Source organism: Molossus molossus, unplaced genomic scaffold (genome assembly GCF_014108415.1).
Source record: "Molossus molossus isolate mMolMol1 unplaced genomic scaffold, mMolMol1.p scaffold_m16_p_1, whole genome shotgun sequence".
NCBI lineage: Eukaryota > Metazoa > Chordata > Mammalia > Chiroptera > Molossidae > Molossus > Molossus molossus.
In genome coordinates, this window is record NW_023425344.1 from 80,634,588 (window position 1) to 80,657,614 (window position 23,027).

A 23,027-nucleotide genomic window follows, 5' to 3' on the forward strand; every position below is an offset into this window, starting at 1 on the left:
GTAATGTCATAAACAGCACAATGTCTCCTAACTGGGTTAAATTATCCCGTTAACACTCAGTCGCGTATAACCACAAGAGAACGCAGTTAACCAAGGCAGGACAGCAACATTTTTAGGGACCTGCTGCATTGATGAGCCTAAGAAAGACAAGCACATACCAGTTAGAAAGAGACTGCTGGTGTGTGAGGGAGGGTTGTGGGAAGGGTACAAGGTGCATACAGTCCAGTGGGTGCACAGAGAGGGGTCGTAGACATATGTAACGACTCCAGACATACGGGGGGCTGAGGAGGTGGCCTTCCCTGCCCAAGCGGGAAATCAACACTCAGAGTCCCCTTTGAGGACCCCAGACATCTTGTGCAGGTGGCCCTCAGAGCTTGCTACAGCTAGAGGCCAGCGTGCTGAGGCTTGGGGAGACCAAAGAGGAGTCTTCACAAGAATGTAGACAAGGGACGCCACACCTTTTGGCCTTCCCAGCTCAGGCCTCTTGTTGTCATTGAGCTTGTCATATGCGGCTGATAACCTGAATTCTATGGCTGTTAATCATCACAGGAAAGACAATAAAGAAAGAAATAATTAAGATGTCTGGTATTAGGGAAATTCCCATGAGGGTGTGAGGATTTTCGGGGAAGGGAGGAGGGGGCTGCTGCGAAACGCTGAGTTACGCATGGAAATTTTTAGGCAGTTTCTGAAGTATGGCCTTTTTCGTGGTATGTGTGCCTCATGTCTGCGTCAGACTCCAGGCCCCTTTCAGAAGTCTTCTTCCAGCCTCTCATTTCAAGAGACAGTAGTGAAACTCTGAAATCATTCGTTTAAAAATAGTCTCTCTAGTTAATGGAGTCACAGTTTAGTTTCTGAGGCCCCCCTGCTCCAATGCCAATCCCAAGGAAGGCGTACTTGCTATTGCTAAAAAGAAGGCCTGGATAAAATGACACCTATTATTTTAAATTAGAGTAAATCCAGCCTGTGCCTCCAATCCCGTCTGTATTGCCACCTTGCGATGCTTGGAGTGTGCCCTGCCTCCCAGTCTGCCCGTACTTTAGAGTACTGATCCTCTTAGACGTCTGCCTACAGCTCTCAGAGCGGTGTGTCCCTAAAGCAGGATTAGAAGATGATTTTGGAGCAAGACTGACCTGGGCTTAAATCCCAGCTTCAACACTCACTAGGTCTGTGACCCGGGTTGGGTTCTATTATACCCACAAGTCTCAGTTTCATCATCTGAAAAATGGGGATAATATTACCTACCTCATCGGGTTGTTGTTATGAGAAATGAGATAACGTATGTCAAGTACTTAGCACAATCTGGTAAGTAGATGCTCTAAACAAACAGTAGCCACTTTTATGGTTATTATCAAATTAATTTTAATAGTAAGTTTTTTTTAACAGTTAAAAAATGAGGTGATGCTTGGCAACCACCATGATTTTGGACCTTGTTAGTCTAAACCGCTAGGTGTCTTCTGTCATCCTTGTTGTAGTGCCCGAGGGGTGTGCCAGGCCTGTAAGGCCGACCCAGAGGGAACCAGCCTCCGAGAAGATCGCAGGACAGAGAGGGAGAAAGATGTATAGAAAATTGGAGTCATGCAGCCAAGCAGTAAACTCGAGGGGAAACAACCCACTCTGCCTAGGAAGTAGGGGAAGTCCTCTCCAAGGATGTGAGGTTTGAACTGGAATATGAAGGATAGAGAGGCACTGTCCAGGCAGAGAAAAGGGGAGCAAAACATTCCAGGCCAAGGGGATGTTTGCAAGGGAGAAATACGTTCCCGTTGTTCCTTCCGACGTTTGCCTCTCGGTAGTGAAAAGCCTGACTCCATTCTCCCCTCTTGGAATCTCGGACGATCTTAAAAAGCCACCACACTGTATTTTGCAGGCTAGGTGAGGCAGCTACACTTTTCTGCACAGATCCTAGTTCAGGCATTTTATATACATCATCCACATGCCAGGGAAGGTTGGGGGGGAAAGGCCCCGAAGCCATAGCATGGAGGCAGAGGGGGGATTTGAAAGCAGCTCTCTGTCTCAAAGCCCAGGTGCCTTTCCGCCTAAGAGAGATCAAACCTCAAAGCTCCCCGAGACACAGCAGGCACCAGAAATGAGTGCCTTGGGTAGGCAGAAGAGAGCCCCCCACTTAAGACATTTTGTAGATTCAAAACATCTGGGGGCTAAAGAAAACCAGGTATGAGAGGCAGGTGCAGTGTACAAGTCTTAATTGTATCTTGGGAATATTGTTTTCATTAACATTTTAGTTGATTATTGCCTTTATGTTTTTGTTCCAGTGTCTTACACTTAGCAATCATCCACCTCCATGCTCAACTTGTGAGGGATCTGCTAGAAGTCACTTCTGGTTTGGTTTTAGATGACATTATCAACATGAGAAATGATCTGTACCAGGTAAGCAGAACTATCCAAGACACAACTGAAAAACCGATGGGTGGGTGGGTGTGTGTGTGTGTGTGTGGTTTCTAATAATGTTAGCAGTAGCAAAGCATACAACAGCACATCTTTGCAGGTAAGATCCTAAGAGCCTATCACTCAGGAATGTTCTATAATGAACGAGGGCACTTTGCTCTGTGGGTGTAATAGCAACCACTTCACAGTGAAATTTAGCTGGAGGAAGGCAAACTTTAAACTTTAGAAGGCAACAAGGGGTCAGTCCATTTTGGGAGGAGAACCTAGCAGGCATGTATCACATCTATCAAGAAAGGTAAAATTGAAAAAAGATTATTACATTTGAAAAGCCAGTCATTTACAAGAATTTTGAAGTCTGCTGAAACCCATTTTGACAACACTGAGATTAAATGTGTATCAAATGGAAGGTGCTGATGCATCAGAATACAAAAAGATGAAACTCTGCTTGAGGAAGAAAGAACGTCTTTCAAAAACAGAAAGACAGCTCAAAGTGAGGAAAACAGGAAACCCCAAAGAGTTTTGTCCAAATCAGGTTTAAATAAAAATTAGGTGGGCTCAGAAGCAACCTCGGGAACTCCCTTACAGAGGTCGTCAGACTTGCAGAGAGAAGATGGGTGGGACCCCAGGGAGGCTGCCTGATGGGCACATGCAGTTGTAAGGAGAGGAAAGGAGGTTAAACTGCTTGGGCAGAACCAAAGCCTGGATACTGGGTGCTGGGTGCTGGGAGCAGAGACCTGGGCGAGCCTCTCTGGCGAAGGGACCTACAGCCTGCACCAGCGCAAGATGAGGAGGGTTCTGATTTCCAGGGCTGCTCCTGCCTCTCCCTGAGCGCTGTCCTGGCCCCATCAGTCTTAGGTACCAGTCTACTGGTCTCACCTCTGCTCAGCTTTCCTGTCTTCTTCCTCCCTTCACTCAACCCAGGGTGACTACCCAGTTCCTCTTGGCCTAGATGGTGTGCTCAGATGCCTGATTCAAGCATCTCTCTCACTCTACAAATAACGATAACGTCCAGTTATTTACATGGTAAAGGACCTGTTCCAGCCCTCAATTTTTTTTATCCTCACCCGAGGACATTTTTGCATTTATCTTCAGATAGAGCAGGAGGGAGGGAGGGAGGGAAGAAGAGAGAGAGAGAGAGAGAGAGAAACATCGATGTGAGAGAGACACATCAAGTGGTTGCCACCCACACGACCCCAACCAGGGCCGGGGAGAAACTGCAACCGAGGTACGTGCCCTTAGCAGGAACCGAACCCAGGACTCTTCAGTCTTCAGGCTGACACTCTAATCGCTGAGCCAAACCAGCCAGGGCTCCAGCCCTCAATTTTTAAAGCTGATGATATTAATCATTTTTATTTCCTCGAAGCAAAAGTACTAAAATGTTTATATGTAGCTGCCAATAGATTTTTTTACTTGTGGTACGTGCTTCCTGAGAAAGCACAATCACAAATTCCTATGGGATGCAAGGCTGCTTCTCTGCCTGTCGGGCTTAATGTCAAAGGACAACTGAGTTCGGGATTCCTCACTGACTCGTAATATAAAATAACTAGGGTGAGGTCTAATTTTAGATATACTGCATTTAAAGGATATCTTCTTCCAATATCTTTCATAACATTTTGAGGGTTGTTGGTATTTGGAAAGTCACTTTGCCCATAGAGCTTGATTTCTCAGGGTTTGGGACGGACTCTTCTGTTCACCATTGAAGTGTACAAGTCAAACTAGGAATGGGTCGTTGTCACTTTACGGCCTTGCTTCCAAACACTGCTTGACTTCTCTGCCTGTAGGTCACATTCAAGGAATCACCTGGTTTTCTATTTATAAATAGGACCTACAAAGGACACAGAACAATGGGACTAGTAGTTATGATGTGCTATGTGCTAACCTCCTTACTGTATCCTTTGGTTACATATATTGAAGACTCCAGTGCGCTAGAGACAAAACCCCTAAAACCACCACTTTTGACACTTCTGAGCCTTTAAAAATTTTATTTATTATTTTTAATATATATTTTTATTGTTGACAGTATTACAGATGTCTCCCATTCCCCCCATCCTCTTTGACCCTCTTCACTCAGCCCCTGTCCCACCCCAGGCCTTCATCACACTATTATCTGTATCCATGGGTTATGCATATATGTATATAAGTTCTTCGGTTATTCTCTTCCCATCTCACCGCCCCCCCCCCCCGAGATTTGTTAGTCTCCATCAAACTAAAAAGCCTCTGCACAGCAAAAGAAACCATCCTCAAAATGATAAGGGATGCCCTGGCCGGTTTGGCTCAGCGGTTGGGGCGTCGGCCTGCGGTCCTGAGAGACCCTGGTTCGGTTCCCGCTAAGGGCATGTACCTCGGTTGCAGTTTGTCCCCGGCCCTGGTTGGGTCGTGTGGGTGGCAGCCACTCGACGTGTCCCTTTCACGTCGATGTTTCTCTCTCTCTCTCTCCCTCCCACACTCTATTTGAACAAAAAATAGAAAAAATGTCCTCGGGTGAGGATAAAAAAAAAAAAATGATAAGGGAACCCACTGTATTGGGAGAACACATTTGCCAATGATACATCTGATAAGGGGTTAATTTCCAAAATAAACAAATAACTCATACAACTCAACACCAGGAAGACAATCCAATTAAAGATGGGCAACGGGCATGAATAGACACTTCTCCAAAGAGAACATACAGATGGCCAACCGATATGTGAAAAGCTGCTGAACGTCACTAGTCATCAGAAAGACGCAAATTAAAACCACAATAAGGTATCACCTCACACCTGCCAGAATGGCTGCCATCAATAAATCAACAAACAACAAGCACTGGTGAGGATGAGGAGAAAAGGGAACCCTAGTTCACTGCTGGTGGGAATGCAGACGGGTGCAGCCACTGTGGAAAGCAGTGTAGAGTTTCCTCAAAAAATTAAAAATGAAACTGCCATTTGACCCAGCGATCCCACTTCTGAGCCTTCTTATTCCGAGACTCTAGGGAGAACACAGACCTATTTTTCCCTCCCTTACCACTATTCTCGTTAGTGGGCGAGGATTCTGGATCCTCTGGTATGCTTTCTAGATCTCAAACACATACCCAACGCAGCTTCGGTCTGAGAGCTAGCAACCACTTGGGCCTTCGTTTATCTGCTGGAACTATTTATCTTTGTTAACTCCTTCTGATGAGAAAGTGAACAGTTCTCTAAGTAATTTGGATTATTTGGCAATCATCTTAAACATTCTCCCAAAATACCTTTCTCTAATCTTAGTATGTGTCTGAGGCCATCTGTCACGACCACATTTCTCTCCCCACCCACCCTCTACAGACACACTCAAAATAATCCAGGTCCATAGAGCTAAGATTTTTCTGAAAATATTTCTGAAATTTATTCCCTTTAAACTTTATTTTCCTCTTTCTTTCCCCTCACCCCAGTGTAGACAACTATTCCAGTGTGTTTGATGTGGATTGTTCATTTGCATATTTTCCTATAAAACATGAGGGGGTTTTTCGTGCATGTATATGTTATGTTTTCAATTATTATAAATATAATATATAGTCATTGTTTTTTAAATGGCACAGAGGATGTTCATCCCTTGGAGAATCCAAGTTGCCCTCCCTGGCAGCATACAAGTCTCCCAGCCCCACTCCCAAATGTAACTATTGTGTTTGTAAGTGTTTTCCACATATCGGCTACATAAACATACAAGCTTTATTATTTTTTTCAATTACAGTTGACATACACCATTGTGTATATGCTATTATAGTGACGTACACTGTTTCAGGTGTGCAACAAACATTTATATAACTTAAAAAATGATCACCCTGAAAATTCTAGTACCCATTTGACACCATACATAGTTATTACAACATTATTGACTATATTCCCTATGCTGTACTTTATTTACATCCCTATGACTGTTTTCAAAACTGGCAATTTGGCCCGGCCCGTGTGCTCAGTGGATTGAGTGTCATCCCATGGACTGAGAGATCCCGGTTTGATTCCCAGTCAGGGCACATGCCAGTAGGGGGAGTGCAGGAGGCAGCTGATTGATGTTTCTCACATCGATGTTTCTCTCTCCCTTCCTTTCTCTCTGAAAAAATAATCAATAAAAACATATTTAAAAACGAACTGGAAATTTGTACATCTTAATCCCTTAAATAGGTAGATATTTTAGTATAGTCTCACACACAATACACATTACATTATACATTCTGATTCTGCTCTGCATTAGCCTTTTTCTTTCATTTGTACTTCAAGGTAATTACAGGTTCATAGGTAGTTGCAAAAAATGTACCGCAAGGTCCCATGTACCCTTCATCCAGTTTCCCCTATGGTAGCATCTTGCATAACTATAGTTCAGTATCAGGAAATTGACATTGACAATCCACAGATCTTACTGGGTTTTCACCAGTTTTACATGTACTCATTTGTGGGTGTCTATATAGTTCTTCATGCCTGTATTTTTTAAATGCTTAGGTGATTCTGTGCTACATGTCACTAGATTTCTGCCCTCTGTCTTTATGGGACTCACCTTGCACCTGTGTGTAGAGCTGGTTCATTGTTTCTGTTCCTGAGAAGAATCCCATAGTGTCAGTCTTCCACTGGTATTGTACCTGCTTCTCAGCAGTGGACACTGAGCCAGCTTCTTGCTTCCCATCCCTGTGGACAGTACTGCAATGACTGTCCTCATCCAGGCCCTCTTGTGAACGTGTATCACTCAGATATACGTGCAGGAGTTGGGCTGCTTGGACGTTTGTCTACTTGGCTCTGAAGAATGTTTGTGTACATCCACACATCAACAGGCATAGCATACGGGTTCCTGGATCCCCACGTTGTATAATTGTGTAAGATGTAATCCTGGGGTTTAAGATCTAAAGCCTGAGATATCATAGAAAACCTTTGGTGGGGTCATGAGAGAAACTTTATTTATTTATTTATTTATTTATCCTCACCCAAGGATATTTTTCCATTTATCTTTAGACAGAACAGGAGGGAGGGAGAGAGAAAGAGAGAAACATCATCGATGCGAGAGAGAGACATCGACTGGTTACCTCCCGCGCAACCCTGACCAGGGCTGGGGTCGAACCGCAACCGAGGTATGTGCCCTTGGCCGGAATCGAACCCTAGTTTCATTGGTCCATGAGCCGATGCTCTAACCACTGAGTCAAACCAGCCAGGGTGAGAGAAACTTTAAAAAACAAACAACAAAAAAAATCCTCTCTTAACAGTAGAGAATTTGTATGATATGAAAAAGAATCATTTTAAAACTACAGATAATTCCTAATCTCTGAATGCTATAAGATTTTATCACTTCAGATCTTTTCTCATTCTGTGTTCTTTTTGCATCTCCCCAAATAGCATTCCTGATTAATAAGCACAGCTTTTATTTACTTGTTTGTTTTTCAAGAGGAAGGCTTTTAGCCAATAGCTTAAGTCTTGAGGACATCATTCCATTTCAAGCAGGGATACAGTCTTAAAAGACAAAAAAAGGGGGGTGGGGTGGGGAGAATGGAAATTTGGCAAAACATCCTGTCTTGTTTCTGCTATATTAAATAACCACTGTGATTGAGACATAGACGGCTGAGATCTTTCATCCAAGTTCCCATGTGTCGTGGTCACTCTGCACCAGCCAGGATGCTGTTAGCTGGTGCTGCTACAGTAACTGCTTACTGAGCGGGACAGTTTAAGAGAATTGTCACTAGACAGGCTGGATTCCACAAACTCCTGTGAAATCCACTGATTTGTATAAAATACACTGCTGCTCTGTCAGTGACCTCTGTTCTTTGAAAGATAATTTTGTGACCCTATCTTATTCTGAAAACACACAGTTTTCAAAACATCCCATTTTCGCTCGCTGAGGTACTGCTTCACGGACAGGGGAGTCAAATGGGCTCTTCACTTACCTATTGGGTGTCAGCAAGTCAGTGTGTTTGTTCATCTGAGACCTCTTAGTGGGGCGGTGCTGTTGCCCCAATTGTGACGTGTCCAACCCTTTGACACCTTTTATAAAATGAGACTGCAGAGTTCTGTTCACTAGTCTCACAGAGGCAATCCATGGACCAGAATTTTTTAACTTAACAGATTTATTTCCCATGTCACTATAGAATGACAGCACCTTTGTTAATGGGTTTCTGTTGAGTAGTTCATTTAAAATTCTTCAGTAAAGACGTAGCCTTGGTTTGATTTGTTAACGTGTGAAATTATAAGCTAAAGATAGAGTCCTATTAGAATTTCAAGAAAACTAAATTTACTAGTAGATGAGTTAATAGATCAGTAATCACTGGGCTGGAATGAGAAACAAGAAAGCTATTAAGAATTGTAAATGGAAAAGCACTCTTCATAGTTGAGTGGCTGAAGTTAGTCCAGTGTACATACTTCATTAGTATATGATATGGAACAGGAAGTAACTCCTTTGCAAAGGTGAGGAGCCTGCAGTATGACTCCATCTACTGTCTTGATAGCTGGGTTGTAAGTGTTTGCTACTGACAGTTTGTCTCCTGCCGCTTCTTCAACTTCCCAGACGCCCTTGTACTTGGCAGTGATCACCAAGCAGGAGGCTGTGGTGGAGGACTTGCTCAGGGCTGGGGTCGATCTGAGCCTTCTGGACCACTTGGGTAACTCTGTTTTACACCTAGCTGCCAAAGAAGGACATGATAGAATTCTCGGTACTTTACTCAAGCACAAAAAGGCAGCACTACTTATCGACCACCCCAATGGGGAAGGTAAGAGAAAAAAATCACACGTCCTGGTATACCCGTCTCTATCTGCTTTCTAAACAGTTAGTAGGTATTTGATAAATGTGTGTTATTATTTTATTTGCACCAGAAGTGCTTTCCTTAGTCACCTGGAGTGTATCATCTCTTGTGGGAATGTATGTTGCTCACCATAGCTGATTCCTTTCGAGATGACTTGGGAGAGAGTCAGTAGCAGGAACAAGCAGACGCCCGACAAACGCTGGGCTTAAAGTGTAGAAAGCAACCTTTATTCGGGGAATGTTGATTTGCTCTCGGTGTCTCCTGAGAACATAAAAGGAGACTGTGAGCTTACATGCAGAGGGGCTGACGTCCAGCGCCTACAAAGCTTACCTGGAATAGACTCTTTCAGCACGAGACGTGCCCAAACCCATCGGCCTTCCCGCCCTGTGGACCAGTTGTCATTTCCTTCAGCCCCACCGAGGACCTGCCCTCCCCGTGACTGTCCCTGTGCTTGGGCCGCAGGTCTGAACGCCATCCACATCGCGGTGATGAGCAACAGCATGCCCTGTCTGCTGCTGCTGGTGGCCGCCGGGGCGGACGTCAACGCGCAGGAGCAGAAGTCGGGTCGCACGGCGCTGCACCTGGCTGTGGAGCAGGACAACATCTCCCTGGCTGGCTGTCTGCTCCTGGAGGTAAAGGATGCACTGATTTGCCTTTGCATTCAATTCCAAGGGAGGTTTGGGAAAATCTTTTCAAAGCACGGTGCTGGTAAGCCTTCGTCCTTACATGCAACTCTACCTATTTCACATCTACGCAAGGCCTCCGGGCTGCAGCCGCAGGCGTGCCGGTCACCTCTGCCCCGGAGCGCTAACTGGGGACTGTTTCAGTGGCAGGGCCTGCCCCAAACAGCGCCTGTGCTGGTGATGTAACTCACGGAGCCATGAAGACGGGGGACATGGGGACAAAGGGCGAGGGAACCTTCGATAACCCTTTTTTGTGTGGGCCGGATTGTAGGGTGATGCCCACGTAGACAGTACCACCTACGACGGAACTACACCGCTGCACATAGCGGCCGGGAGAGGCTCCACCCGGATGGCAGCCCTTCTGAAAGCAGCAGGTAAGGCCGCCTGGCGTCCGCTGTGGAAGGGGGCAGGCAGTGCACCCCGACGCCAGCGGAGCAGCCCTGCCGCCCTCTTCAAGCCTCGGGTCTGCTGCCCAAAGGCGAGTGAACAGCTCCTGTGGCCAATCCCACTTCCACTGCCGTAAAGCACTGTCGGGACTAGTGGTCCTGGGCTTCCTCCTGAGACCCGTGTTGGTTTTTACTCTCTCAGGCACCTGTTTGTTTAGGGGTCTGGTGGTTTAGGTTGACTCCCCTGGCAAGAGACCCTAAAGTTGAATTTCATTCCTTATGGAATTCTGAGCAGTACCGGTCTTGTCACAGCAGAAGTCCCCGTAAGGAAAAACGTGTTGGTATAAGAGATGATGTAAAGACTTCCTTTTGCAGGAAAGGTCTCGTAGAAATTGAATAGGAAAAAACTAATGGGACGTGTATTGAGTCCTATCGTGTATGAAGCACTGAACATCCCTAGTGTACATTGACCTAAGTCTGTACCAGGCAATGTTCTAGGCATTTCACATGCACTGTTTGGTTTAGTCTTAATTAATCCACAATAACCCCTTGAGGTACATCCCATTATGGTTATTCCCATTTATAGCTGAGGAAACAGACGAGAGAAACCTTTGCAGCCCAGTCCCAGGGTGCCAGTAACTGGCAGGGCCATGACTCACACCGTGTCCGTCTGAACTTCCAAACGTAATTCTCCCTCCTGTGTTTCTCCCCCCTACTTTGTTCAAGGGTCTGCAGGTGCTATTCCTTAACCCTCCACTCCTGTGAAGTATAGAACAGTTTTTCCTGCTCATCCCAAATAAACAGCAGCCTTTTCTTCCCTCCTTTGTCTAGTTAAATATTTGCCTTAAATATTTAGAACCTCAAAAACTGTTTAATGAAATTGGTATCTCAGATCTGCCCAGATATATCTGATTTACTTTAGAGATTATTAAGTTTTTTTCGAAAATAAATGCTTTGCTGTCTGCCACCTCTGGAGGAGAGGAGAGATGTTAGGGGGTTGGTGAGATTGGGCAAAAAAGAAAAAAAAGAGAGAACTCATGGACATGGACAACAATGCGGTGATTGCGGGGGGTGGGGGGTGTCAGGTGGAAGAGGGCATCGAGGGGGTGGATGGTGATGGAAAAATGAAAGAAAATACTTGACTAGTGAAAAAAAGGAAGTGCTTTATAAATTCAAGAAAACAGAGCAGGTTAAATACCTTCTTCAAAAGTTGAGTCTAGAAAGACGTGGGAAATTCTTTGGAGTGCCACATTTTTCTGACAAGTAAAATCTTATCCCAAATAAACAACAGATGTGCTCACTTCAGCAGCATATATCCCAAATAAACAGCAGCCTTTTCTTCCCTCCTTTGTCTAGTTAAACTTTCTCTTGAATAAGCCTCCAGTTTGGTAAGTCAGTGGTTATAATTAAGGAATGCCTTCAGGCAAGAAGCTATAACCCTTTCAAAAATGCTTTCTCTTGAATTCTCAGTATCCCACGGAAGGGGTAGCAAGTAGCAGTTTCTTCAAGATAAATGAAGAAACTCAGATGAAAAGCCTAGTCCTGAGCCTCCAGGTCATGAAGAAGATCACTTCAGGAACCAACATAGCCCAGCTCCTTCGGTCTTCGGTCCTGTAATTGTTCACCTGAGTTTCTCCACTATTGTCATTGTCAGATGACACTTACTGCCTCATAAATCAGGCTAGACCTGAGATAATGAAAAAAAGAAATAGCGTGAAGATCCTCCTTTGACTCTCATGAGGCACTCCCTGTTATTAAAATTAGCACAGATCAAATGTTCTCCCAGCAAGATAAAAACAAGTTTCTCTTCCCAAAAGGGTGTGCTGAACTTACTCCTCTGCACATTAGGCACCAAGTTAAACACTCCCCTCATTAAAATCATGGCGAAGGCCCTGGCCGGTTTGGCTCAGCGGTTAAGAGTTGGCCTGTGGTCCAGAGAGACCCGGGTTCGGTTCCCACTAGGGGCGCGTGCCACGGTTGCAGTTTGTCCCCAGTCCTGGTTGGTCGTGCGGGTGGCAGCCACTCGATGTGTCCCTTTCACGTCGATGTTTCTCTCTCTCTCTCTATCTTCCTCTCACTCTATCTGAACAAAAGAATGGAAAAATGTCCTCGGGTGAGGATAAAAAAAAATCATAGCTAAGCACTAACCCTAGCTCTAACCTTTGAGTTACTCTTGGTGTTTCCTGCTGTGGGCTAAGGAACAGACTAGATTTTCCAAAAGCAGCCCTAAATTCTTCAATAACTACACATCCTAGCAGAGGTGTTTTTTGTTTAATGATCAGGGCCCTGGCAGTGCTGTTCCCAGGAATAAAACTGAACGTGTTGTAACTAGACAGCAGGTGTCTGCTCTTTTGAGCAAGTAGGAGAAGAAGTTGAGACATGCACATAAATTTGAACCTTAGGACTCTCCTCTTGAGGGTGCACCTCAGTACCTGCTGTCTTTCATCCTCAAGTTAAAGATGTATCATTCAAGGCCAAGAAACACATGAAGAAATGCTCAAGATCACTAATCATCAGAGAGATGCAAATTAAAACAACTATGAGGTATCACCTCACACCTGTCAGATTGGCCGCCATCAACAAATCATCAAACAAGTGTTGGCGAGGGTGTGGAGAAAAGGGGACTCTAGTACACTGCTGGTGGGAATGCAGACTGGTGCAGCCACTATGGAAAACACTATGGTGTTACCTCAAAAAATTAAAAATTGAACTGCCATTTGACCCAGTGATCCCACTTCTAGGAATATACCCTAAGAAGCCTGAAATACCAATCAGAAAGAATATATGTACCCCTATGTTCATAGCAGCACTATTTACAATTGCTAAGATCTGTAAACAACCCAAGTGTCCATCAATAGATGAGTGTATAAAAAAGCAGTGGTACATGTACACAATGGAGTACTATGCAGCTGTAAGAAAGCAAGATCTCTTATCATTTGAGATGGCATGTAAGGACCTGGAGAGTATTATGCTGAGTGAAACAAGCCAAGCAGAGAAAGATAAATATCACGTGATCTCACTTATTTGTGAAATAAAATGAACTAAACAAAATGATGAACAAAATTGACCCAGAGACATAGAGGTGGGGTACAGACTGACAAGCCTCAGAGGAGGGGGGTTGGGGGGAAGAGATGAACCACAGAATTTATATGCATGTATGCATAACTAATGGACATAGACAACAAAGCTGGGCAAGGGGGATGGGGAGGAGGGTGTCAATGAGGGAAAAAGGAGAAACATCTGTAACAAAACAACTTAATAAAAAAAAATTTTTTTAAAGATGCATCATTCAATTTAAAACTATCCTGTAGAGTTAAATGTGAGAGAGTAATCCAAGTCTTTTGTTTCACAAGTGCCCTTGGATCTATAGGGAATCATCAGACACCTTTACAGCCAAAATAAATTAGAATTTTAAAAACAGCCTCTGGATAGTTCAGTAGAGATGTGTTTTGTCTATTTATAAGTAATGTTTTATATATTTATATACTCTGACCCCCGAAGGCAGTTGGAAGTTGGGAAGATACAAGTTTATCTAATGCTGTGTGATTTGACTTCGCAGGAGCAGATCCTCTGCTGGAGAACTTTGAGCCTCTCTATGACCTGGACGATTCCTGGGAAAAGGATGGAGATGATGAAGGAGTTGTGCCTGGAACCACACCTCTAGATATGGCCACCAACTGGCAGGTGAGTGTGTCTCCAGCCTGTTTGATGGAGCTCCTGGGGGAGCTAAAGGTTCAGAAAAGTAAGAACAGATGTTCTTGCTGGGTCTTAATTCCCCAAAGCACATGCCTTTTATTTTTTAAGAAAGTCTGCTTGTCAAGGGCTGTATTTATCTTGAAAAGCTTATCCATGGAAGATCTAGGTCAGCAGAGTTCTGAGCGTAAAAGTGTATGCCTAATCAGATCCGAGTTAAGTGGTGAGAGAGGGCTAGATGAAAACCCAAAATTCACATTAGCAGTTATCCATTCTGAACGCACCCCAGAACGTCCCCATCTTCATTTCTGAAGCTAGAATAAATGTTTCGGTTCGCTTGAACTGTGGTAAGTGCTTTCTCAACATAAAAGGAAACTGGGGGTTCTTCTGAGGATTTAATAATGTAAACAAATCAAACAGACTTAAAGCCTTCCTCAAAACTCCACTGACCTGAGATCTCAAGGTGAAAAGCAGTTACTAGGTCTTTTTGGCTCAGTGAGAAGAGACAGAGAGGGGAGGTGGCAGCTCACAGATCTCAAACACAACAAAATCAACTCTCTTAGGAGCAAGCAATGCTCCACATGCAAAATCAGCTAATTTCTTCCCTGTGGCCCATGTGGACTGAGCCAAGTGACCTTGGCAGAGACCACATGGTGTCCCTTTACATTGAGCGCCTGGCTTTCCCAGAAGCCTCACCACAGACTGCAGAAAGATAACCCAGTTCAGTGACCCCCGTCATCCTTCCGCGGGTCAGCCAGCAGCCAAGTGACAGCAGAACGCAGAATAGCCTCCACCGCTTTGGGATTTTGTTTGTTTTAACTTAAAACTTTTCTGGCCCCTCAGTTACAATGTAGATGCTGGAAGGCTAACGCCAAGCCTTCTGAGCATTTCTGTCCCTCAGTTTGAGCAAGTTTATAAACCTCATTCTTGTAAGCCTTGTACTAGGGAGGAGGGGACACAGCTTCACAGCTCTGAGAAAGGTCAGCCCTCGCCCCGCTCTGAGGGAGACGTCATTGATCAATGGCCGATGGAGACGCGGCTGACTCGGCAGCCTGGACTGCCTTTGGCCCTCAGAAGGGCCTGACCCTTGCTCTCTCTGAGCTGGGTTGGGTCCTCCAACCCCTCCCAGACAGCTCCTGTGGAGCACGGCCTCCCAGCCCCAAAGGGCCCGCGTACCCATGACTCCTCTCTCCACTCTTCCATCTTCAGGGTACTAGCACCTCCTAAGAAAGACATTCTGAGTTCTTAATTACAAAAAGAAAAGGATTTCCTTCATGGTGTCTTTAATATGCAATTGTCACCCATGTTTTTCTCCCACCAGGTATTCGACATATTAAATGGGAAGCCGTATGAGCCAGAGTTTACATCTGATGATTTATTGGCACAAGGTGGGTTCACATAACCGATGTTATTTCCACACCGTCACTGGAAGGGGCTGGGGGAGAGCCGGTATAATCCAGGGTGTTCTGTAAAAGGCCCAGAGGTTATTTCAGAATCAGAAGCTCCGGGTGGTGTGAAAGGGGAATAGCCAGTTGTAATCTACTAAAACCCATACTGCTGGTACTCAGCTGGGCTGCTTCTGCCTCTCAGGTAAAGAGCTCGATGGCCTCCAGGGGGCGCTGGAGGGTGAGCATAGTGGCAGCCCTCACTCCCTCCGGGTGTCTGTTCACCAGGACAGTCGCATCTCTTCTTCCTTTACTTCAGGAGACATGAAACAGCTGACTGAAGACACAAAGTTGCAGCTTTACAAGTTGCTAGAATTTCCCGATCCAGACAAAAACTGGGCAACTCTGGCACAGAAATTAGGTCTGGGGATACTCAATAATGCCTTCCGGCTGAGTCCTGCTCCTTCTAAAACGCTCATGGACAATTACGAGGTAACACATCACCCGTCATTGCTAACTATGTTTATTTGACTTTGCTCTGTTAACATCACTCCTGGGCACAGCCGCCTTTGCTCTCCCTGTCCCTGAAGAAGACAGTCCATCATTACCCATGTCCTGGGAGGGGGGCCCAGGCGAAGATTGGAAAGCCCCTTCCTAGAAAGCTATTTGCAGAATCCTGGAAATTTTCTGCAGAAATGCTACGTAGGCCCTGGCTGGTTTGGCTCAGCGGTTAGAGTGTCGGCCCGCGGACCAATGAGTCGCAGGTTTGATTCTGGTCAAGGGCACGTACCTCAGTTGCAGTTCGTTCCAGGCCCTGGTCAGGTCGTGAGGGAGGCAACCGGTCGATGTGGCTCTATCACATCAATGTTTCTTTCTCTCTCTCTCTCCCTCCCTCCCACTCTATCTGAGGATAAATGGAAAAATATCGTCGGGTGAGGAATAAAAAAAAAATGCTATTTAGGGCCTGAGCCGGGTAGCTCAGTTGGTTGGAGCATCGTTCCAATGCACCAGAGTTGAGGGTTCAATCCCTGGTCAGGACATATACAGGAGACAGCCAATGAATGCATGGATACAGTAAATCGATGTTTGTCTCTCTCTCCTGTCCTCTCCCTCTCTAAAATTAATTTTTTTTAAAAAGAAATTTAAAAAAATTCTACTTAGGGGGTCAGGACAGGCACAGAACTTTGATCTCCCTGAACAGTCACAACAGACCAGAATCAATATTCATGTCCTCCTCCCCCCCAGACCATGTCTGGATCACGTGCCGGGACGTGGAATCCGCTTTCTGTGAGGTGACTCCTAGAGGGGCCATTACCTGGTGACATTTTAATTTCTAAAAGTAAAACATCAAAAACCATGGGGTGAGCCCTGGCCGATTTGGCTCAGCGGTTGGAGCGTCCACCTGCAGTACAGAGAGACCCGGGTTTGGTTCCCGCTAAGGGCATGTACCTCGGTTGCAGTTTGTCCCCAGCCCTGGTTGGTCGTGCGGGTGGCAGCCACTCGATGTGTCCCTTTCACATCGATGTTTCTCTCTCTCTCTCTCTCTTCCTCTCTCTCCCTCCCACTCTATCTGTACAAAAAATGGAAAAATGTCCTCGGGTGAGGATAAAAAAAAAAACAAAAACAAAAAAACCATGGGGTGAAATTGTTTTCTTTTGAAAATTGTATTGGAAGTTCTTGCTCCTCAGGGGTTCTCAGAGCTTCGGCTTAGACAGGGATACTGCACGGACTCTGCTCCCAGGGGTTCACCGCCCGGACACAGCTCGCTCTCAGTCTGTGCTCGCATGTGCTTCTCTACCTTCCGGAGGGTCCCTGGAGCTGGAACAGGAAACTTGACTGGGAGACAGTATTTTCTTAGACACCCTGTGCTCTGGCCTCCCAGGACCGCCTGGCTCTCGCGTGGAGGAGGCAGCCGGCAGAGGGAAGGGGGTGCAGGTGTGCAGCCTGCCCGCCTGTCCCTTGCGCAGGCTTCCGCACGAGAACGCACTGTTTCCTCATCTCGGTCCTGCAGGTCTCTGGAGGGACCATAAGAGAGCTGATGGAAGCCCTGAGGCAGATGGGCTACACCGAAGCGATCGAGGTGCTCCAGGCCGCCTTCTGCGCCTCAGGAACTGCAGGCCCCAGCCCACTGGAGACCGCCCCGCAGGCCCACTCGCGGCCTCTCTCACCCGCCTCCACCAGACAGCAACTAGGTAACGAGACAAAGACAGAAAACACAGTTGAGATATTTTCTGCTTCCCAGGCCAGTGTGCCAGGCGGTGTGTTCAGTCTCTTGGGATATAGCACGTCCTTCCCACCATGATCTCCTGAATATGGGGTCCCAGGTGTCTGTCACCTCCCCGCCAGGGGCTCACAGTTCTACCTCCTGCCCCTCCTGACACCTCTGTTCAGGTAAAGGGCTGTCCCCAAGAATGATCACAGTTAACACGTGAGTTCCTTAGATTCACAATAAATACTAAAAACAACATGTGGGTGGTTAAGGTAAATACTATTTCTCTCATCTTTTAAATTTAAAAGAGATGGAGAGAAAAATGCACTAGAACCAGCACCAGCACCCAGACTGGACGGACACTGTGCTGTTCCCCCCACCCCTCCTCGGCTCCTCAGCCTCCTCCCCATGTTCACGACACTGACCTTGTCTCCCGCCCTTACTGGTTCCACCTGTCAGCCCCCTAAACACGGGACGCGGTGGACTCTCTCAGCCCAGAAGTGCTGCATTGCCCTTTATTCCCCAACTCTGAACCACCACGCCACGCTTTTCTTTCTAAGCCCCGCATCCCCTCCCCTGCACGCGCCATCTCTCCCTCCCACTGGATCCCCTGGCACGCATGCTGTGGTCTCCCTCCTCTTTTCAAGACAAAACAAAAACACTCCCCCTACGTCCCCTTTACCTGCAGCCCGATCCCTCTGCCCTCCCACACAGCAGAGCTGCTCAGGAGAATTGTTCAGCGTTGTTCTTTCTGCCTTCTCCTTGGCCCCTGCAGTCGGGGCCCACCCCACCCCTCTACCAGGTCTGCTGTCCTCACGATGCCCAGTGTTTGGTCACCGGCTCGCCATCCTTCTCATCCCTCCACTGCTCCCAGCACGCATCCCCGTTGACCATTCCCTCCTGCTTCACGCAGTCTCCCCTCTTGGCCTTCTCCTCGGCACACTCACCTCGCTGCCTCCTCCCCACGCCCTCGTGAAGCCACAGCCCTCCAGAGCCCTCCTTACTTGCCCCTACTTACACGGGACTGTCAACACCCTACCTGCACTGAGGTTTGGCCACGTCAGAAGCACTGCCACCCTCCAGGGCGTCAAGACAAAAACCTAAGACTTGTCCATGAACGCGTCCCGGTCCCACCCACTGTACAGCCGGCCACCCAGGCTTCTCTCTGCAGCACCAGCCTCGTCCAGCCCTCCGGCGTTGCTTGTCTCCACCCGCAGCCGCTCAGGATCAGTCTCCGGTTCCCCTTCCGTCCATTCTCCAGAATTAGTGGGATCGCGGTACTCCCATTGTATACCCTCCAATTCGTTCACCCAGTCAGCGGATCTTTACTGAGCACATCCTGTGTGCTTAGCACTGTTGGAGGCTTGGAACATGGGGCAGTGAGCAGTAAAGGCAGCGCCCCTTCTTTGTCATTCTCTCTCTGAAACGTGGCTTTCCCCTGCCCTTCCTGCCACCCCACTGCCCTCAGCTCCACTTTCCTTCTGCCCCCCCCCCCCCCAGTGCAGTCCAGCCTGGAGCCTTAGAACCTGCTCTTCCCCTTTGGCAAAGATCCTCACCTGGCTGGCCTTTGCCATTCAGTTTTGACAGCAGTGTCACGTGTTGGGAGCCCTTCCTAGGGGAGTCAGGACAGGTGTACCCACTTGAGAAAAGAATGTGTCCACCAGGGAAACATCCACATCTCCTGCCTCATGACCCGATGCTCCTTCCACACAAAGAAATGGGTACTTATGTGTTCAAAAGCATTAAGCCCTTGATTTGTAGCTATTTTTAAAATATTTCACAGTTCCCAGCACATAATAGAAACTCAGTAACGATCGGTTGATTGAATAAGTTAGTCAATAACGAGATAATAGCCATGTCACTGCTGTTAAAGTCTTCATTTTAATACTGGAATTTAATATATAACAAGATAGCATTTTGATTCAGGTATATTCAACTTCTGTTCCCTTGATCACTTTCTCTATATAGGAAAAAATTCACATTGTTCATTCAAATCTCTGAAAACACTTCTCAACAAGGAGATGTTGACCTAATTCTCCAGTATAGACTCATTTTCATCAAAACCACCTTATTTTTTGCTCCTAAAATATTTTTGAAGCAGTGTATAGTGCTTAATAGCATACGAGACCCAGGAAGGTATCTTATTTTTAGTTCCTACGTCTGTCACCAATTTGTTTTGCTTACGTTCACCAGTTTCCCCAACTGCAGGTGACACAGTGGTTGGAAAAACATACCTGACTTCTAAGAAAGACAGGTACACTTTGGGTCAAGAGAATTCAGAAAGGATTCTGATAAACATGAGGCCAGGTTGTAGGAAAGAGATGTGAAAGCATTTGGCTAATTTTAGTGTCTTCACAGTTTGTATATTACTTTGGGCGCTTTCGGCCCCTCACCCCACTGAAATGGGACAAGCGGGCGGTGCAGGCAGAATGTAGTGACTTGCAGAGGCGAATGGGCAAGGGCAGCCCACATGCCTTTCAGATCCAGGCTCTGAGCCCGGCTGGAATGAAATGCATGTGAGAGCCAAGGCTTGGCCTTGTTCCCAGCTGCACCCCAGTGACTCCATGCGTTTCCCCCTCAGACGAGCTCCGAGACGACAGCATCTGTGACAGCGGCGTGGAGACATCCTTCCGCAAACTCAGCTTCACGGAGTCTCTGACCAGCGGCAGCTCATTGCTAACTCTTAACAAAATGCCCCACGATTACGGGCAGGAAGGACCTATAGAAGGTAAAATTTAGCCTTCTGGCAGTTCCCAGCATCCTGTAAACCAAAGTTCTGAAATTCCACTGGACTGTCCAAGAGAAGGAAGGGAAAGTGCATCCAGGGGTGCTCAGAGGAACACCGGCCGCCCTGGACAGCGCTGGGCTTCACTCGAGGCCTCTGAGACCCGGCTGCCTTCCTCGGCTCTCCAGGGAATTTCAGCCCGGCTCACTGGCATATAGTCTCTAGCAGGCACGGCCTTCGGCGGGGCTGGTGCCTCGTGGAGGTGAGGTACCTTGTTGAGCTTTACCGGCTGCTTCCTGTCATCATTGCTGCTCCCCCTCTGCTGTGTCCCCACTGCCATTACAAGGTTAAGTCCCCACCTGGTGTCTTTCTCGCCGGCCACAGCACAGTCGTGCACTCAGATTAAGAATTAAGGAAATTCTTAATATTTTATCAAGAATATTTTAAATAAGATATTTTAAAAGGCGCCATCAGTGTATAATTGAAAGAGGCTTACTGCTTTTTCTCACGTGGTGTATCTCTGTGATTTGAAAAAAGAACATGTATGTGTCGATATTTAAACATGGTTACAATCAGTGCTGAAAATGGTCTTTTCCCCTTTTTCTGCATTTTGCTATTGTAAATATGTTTTTAGATCAAATACTTTAAAAGAAAGAATGTTGGATTTATAAATGCTATTTTTTATTTTACTTTTATAATAAAAGGAAAAGCAAACGGATGGCCTTGTCTTGGAGCTATACAAATACTTCCCTTTACCATAGGGCTGTTTCACAGCCTGGTTATCATCCTCCCGTTCCCCTGTAGCGTCAATTTCTCGGTCCAGAAATAAACACAAATTATGAGAAGAAAAGTGTTTTAACCTGAGACGAAAGCTTTGGGTTTGTTAAATCCCTGCTTGGCTCATTTCATTTAAGCTGCATCACCTCACGGCCCCCGCGTCACGCACAGCCCTTCCTCCTCGGCCCTCAGTGTGTTTTCAGTGCCCTCGTGATGCACAAGGTATCGAAGTTGCAGCACACCAGAGGGTCTTGTACAAGAAACCTTCCGGCATGGTGCGCGGCTGCGCTGCCCTTCACTCAGCTGGGAATAAGGCGAGCGGAGGTGAGAAGTGAGTGAGGGGCTGTGGGGGACACTGTGACGTGCAGCCAAGGTCCCTCTCTCACTGCGGACTTGTTGGCCCGGCCGCTGGAGCACACTGGGTGAACGGCCACCTCACCCAGGTCACGCCATGTCCATGCCGGTCCCATGTAACACTGATTGACGTGGCGTAGGAGAGCTTGTCCAACCTAGGACAACACTGAAGGGCTGTTTGACCTCCAGAGCTCCCTCAAGGGGGCCGAGGTGTGTTTTGGGTCTGCATCACAGCTTCCCTCTTCCCTCTGTCTGGTACTCTTTTTTGCCCCCTCCTTCCCACAGGTGTAGATCCCAGGGCACTCCCAAATAAACATCCTGCTCGTGGGTCTCCATCTCCCAATCAGCTTCCCGGAGAACCCAACCTGCACAGGGGCAGGGAACTGATGCTGACCCGTTTGCACAGCATGTGAAGTCATTTGCTCATGAAAACAACCCAAGACGGTTTGGAGGATTATCCCTAATTTGCAGACAAGGAAATCAAGGCTTCAAGAGTTCAAGTAGGCAATGGCTAAGCTGCTTCTGAGTGCATACCCCGGTCCGGTTAGCTCCAGAGCTCACGGGTTGGAGAGTTATCTTGGTAAGATAAGAAGGTAGATTTAAATAACTGAGTCCAAAAGTAGACCCCAAAATATATCAGAATTTAGTATATGATAAAGAAATTTTCAAATCAAGGAGGAAAAGATGAGTAATCAGCAAGCAGATGTTCTAACCCATTAATCACTTGGGGGAAAAAATCAATCTGAACTCCTATGTCCCTCCTTTCATCAAAATAATTTCCAAATCTATCAAAAATTAAACCATACTAGAAATCATGGATGAATAACCTTGAAATAGAAAGGCCTTTTTAAAGCAGGGCTATTTGATGGTGTAAAGTAGTTTGGGATCTTCATTTTACAGTGTGTCCCAGAAGAATAAATTGTTTTTTATTCTACTTCTGTTTTCTATTACACTGCCATTCCTCCATACATCCCAATCCATTATTCCAGTTTTTGAAAGTTGTACCTTTAAAGGAAAAAATAGGTCTGACTCTCTCTAATTCTCCAACAAGCCCATGTCTCCCCTCCCCCACCAGTTCCTCTCTGTGTCAGACTGTCATTCTCCGTCACGCTGGGATAGGCCTCCTGTCTTTTTTTTTTTTTTTTTTTGTACATGCCCCTAGCGGGAACTGAACCCGGGACTCTCTGGTCTGAAGGCCAATGCTCCAACCGCTGAACCAAACTGGCCAGGGCAGAACTCCTGTCTATAGTACAATGTTGACACCCTCCCACTGGGGAAGGGGGCCTATCTTCCTTCCCTGTGAATCTAGGAGGACCTGTGACAAAACAGAAGTGATGCTAAGTGACTTCCAAGCTCAGGTCAGAACATGCAATACTGCCCAGTCCCCCCAAGTCACTCCCTCTTGGGACCCAGTTGCCATGGTCTGAGGGAGCCACGTGTCCACATTGGAGAAGCCACATGTAGGTTTTCAGCCAACAGCCTTCACTGAGGTCACAGTCAGTGCCAAGTTCAACCAGCAGATGTGTGAGGGGGCCACTGAGTCACACTTGACTGGTCTTCTAGCTGCCCAAGTGGAGCCGGGCTGCTCTGCTGAGCCCTGCGCAGATGGCAGCGATGAGTCAGCGCAGGAATGGCTGATGTTCTAAGCCCTCGGTGTGGAGTGGATGGTTGCCACTCTCCAGTTCTCT

At 46.7% G+C, this 23,027-nt stretch overlaps 1 protein-coding gene across 2 annotated transcripts in view; it reads left to right on the top strand.

Annotated features, from left to right (window-relative positions):
- The window catches only part of NFKB1 (nuclear factor kappa B subunit 1), a 133,200-nt gene extending 112,324 nt beyond the window's left edge, over positions 1-20,876 (top strand). For both annotated transcript variants that reach the window (XM_036253237.1, XM_036253247.1), the window contains exons 16-24: positions 2,268-2,382; positions 8,893-9,094; positions 9,590-9,759; positions 10,082-10,184; positions 13,756-13,880; positions 15,211-15,277; positions 15,594-15,766; positions 17,286-17,466; positions 20,065-20,876. In XM_036253237.1, the coding sequence (XP_036109130.1) occupies positions 2,268-2,382; positions 8,893-9,094; positions 9,590-9,759; positions 10,082-10,184; positions 13,756-13,880; positions 15,211-15,277; positions 15,594-15,766; positions 17,286-17,466; positions 20,065-20,222 (1,294 nt within the window). In that variant the 3' untranslated portion in view covers positions 20,223-20,876. The remainder of the gene's footprint in view (positions 1-2,267; positions 2,383-8,892; positions 9,095-9,589; positions 9,760-10,081; positions 10,185-13,755; positions 13,881-15,210; positions 15,278-15,593; positions 15,767-17,285; positions 17,467-20,064) is intronic.
- Positions 20,877-23,027: the final 2,151 nt, after the last annotated feature.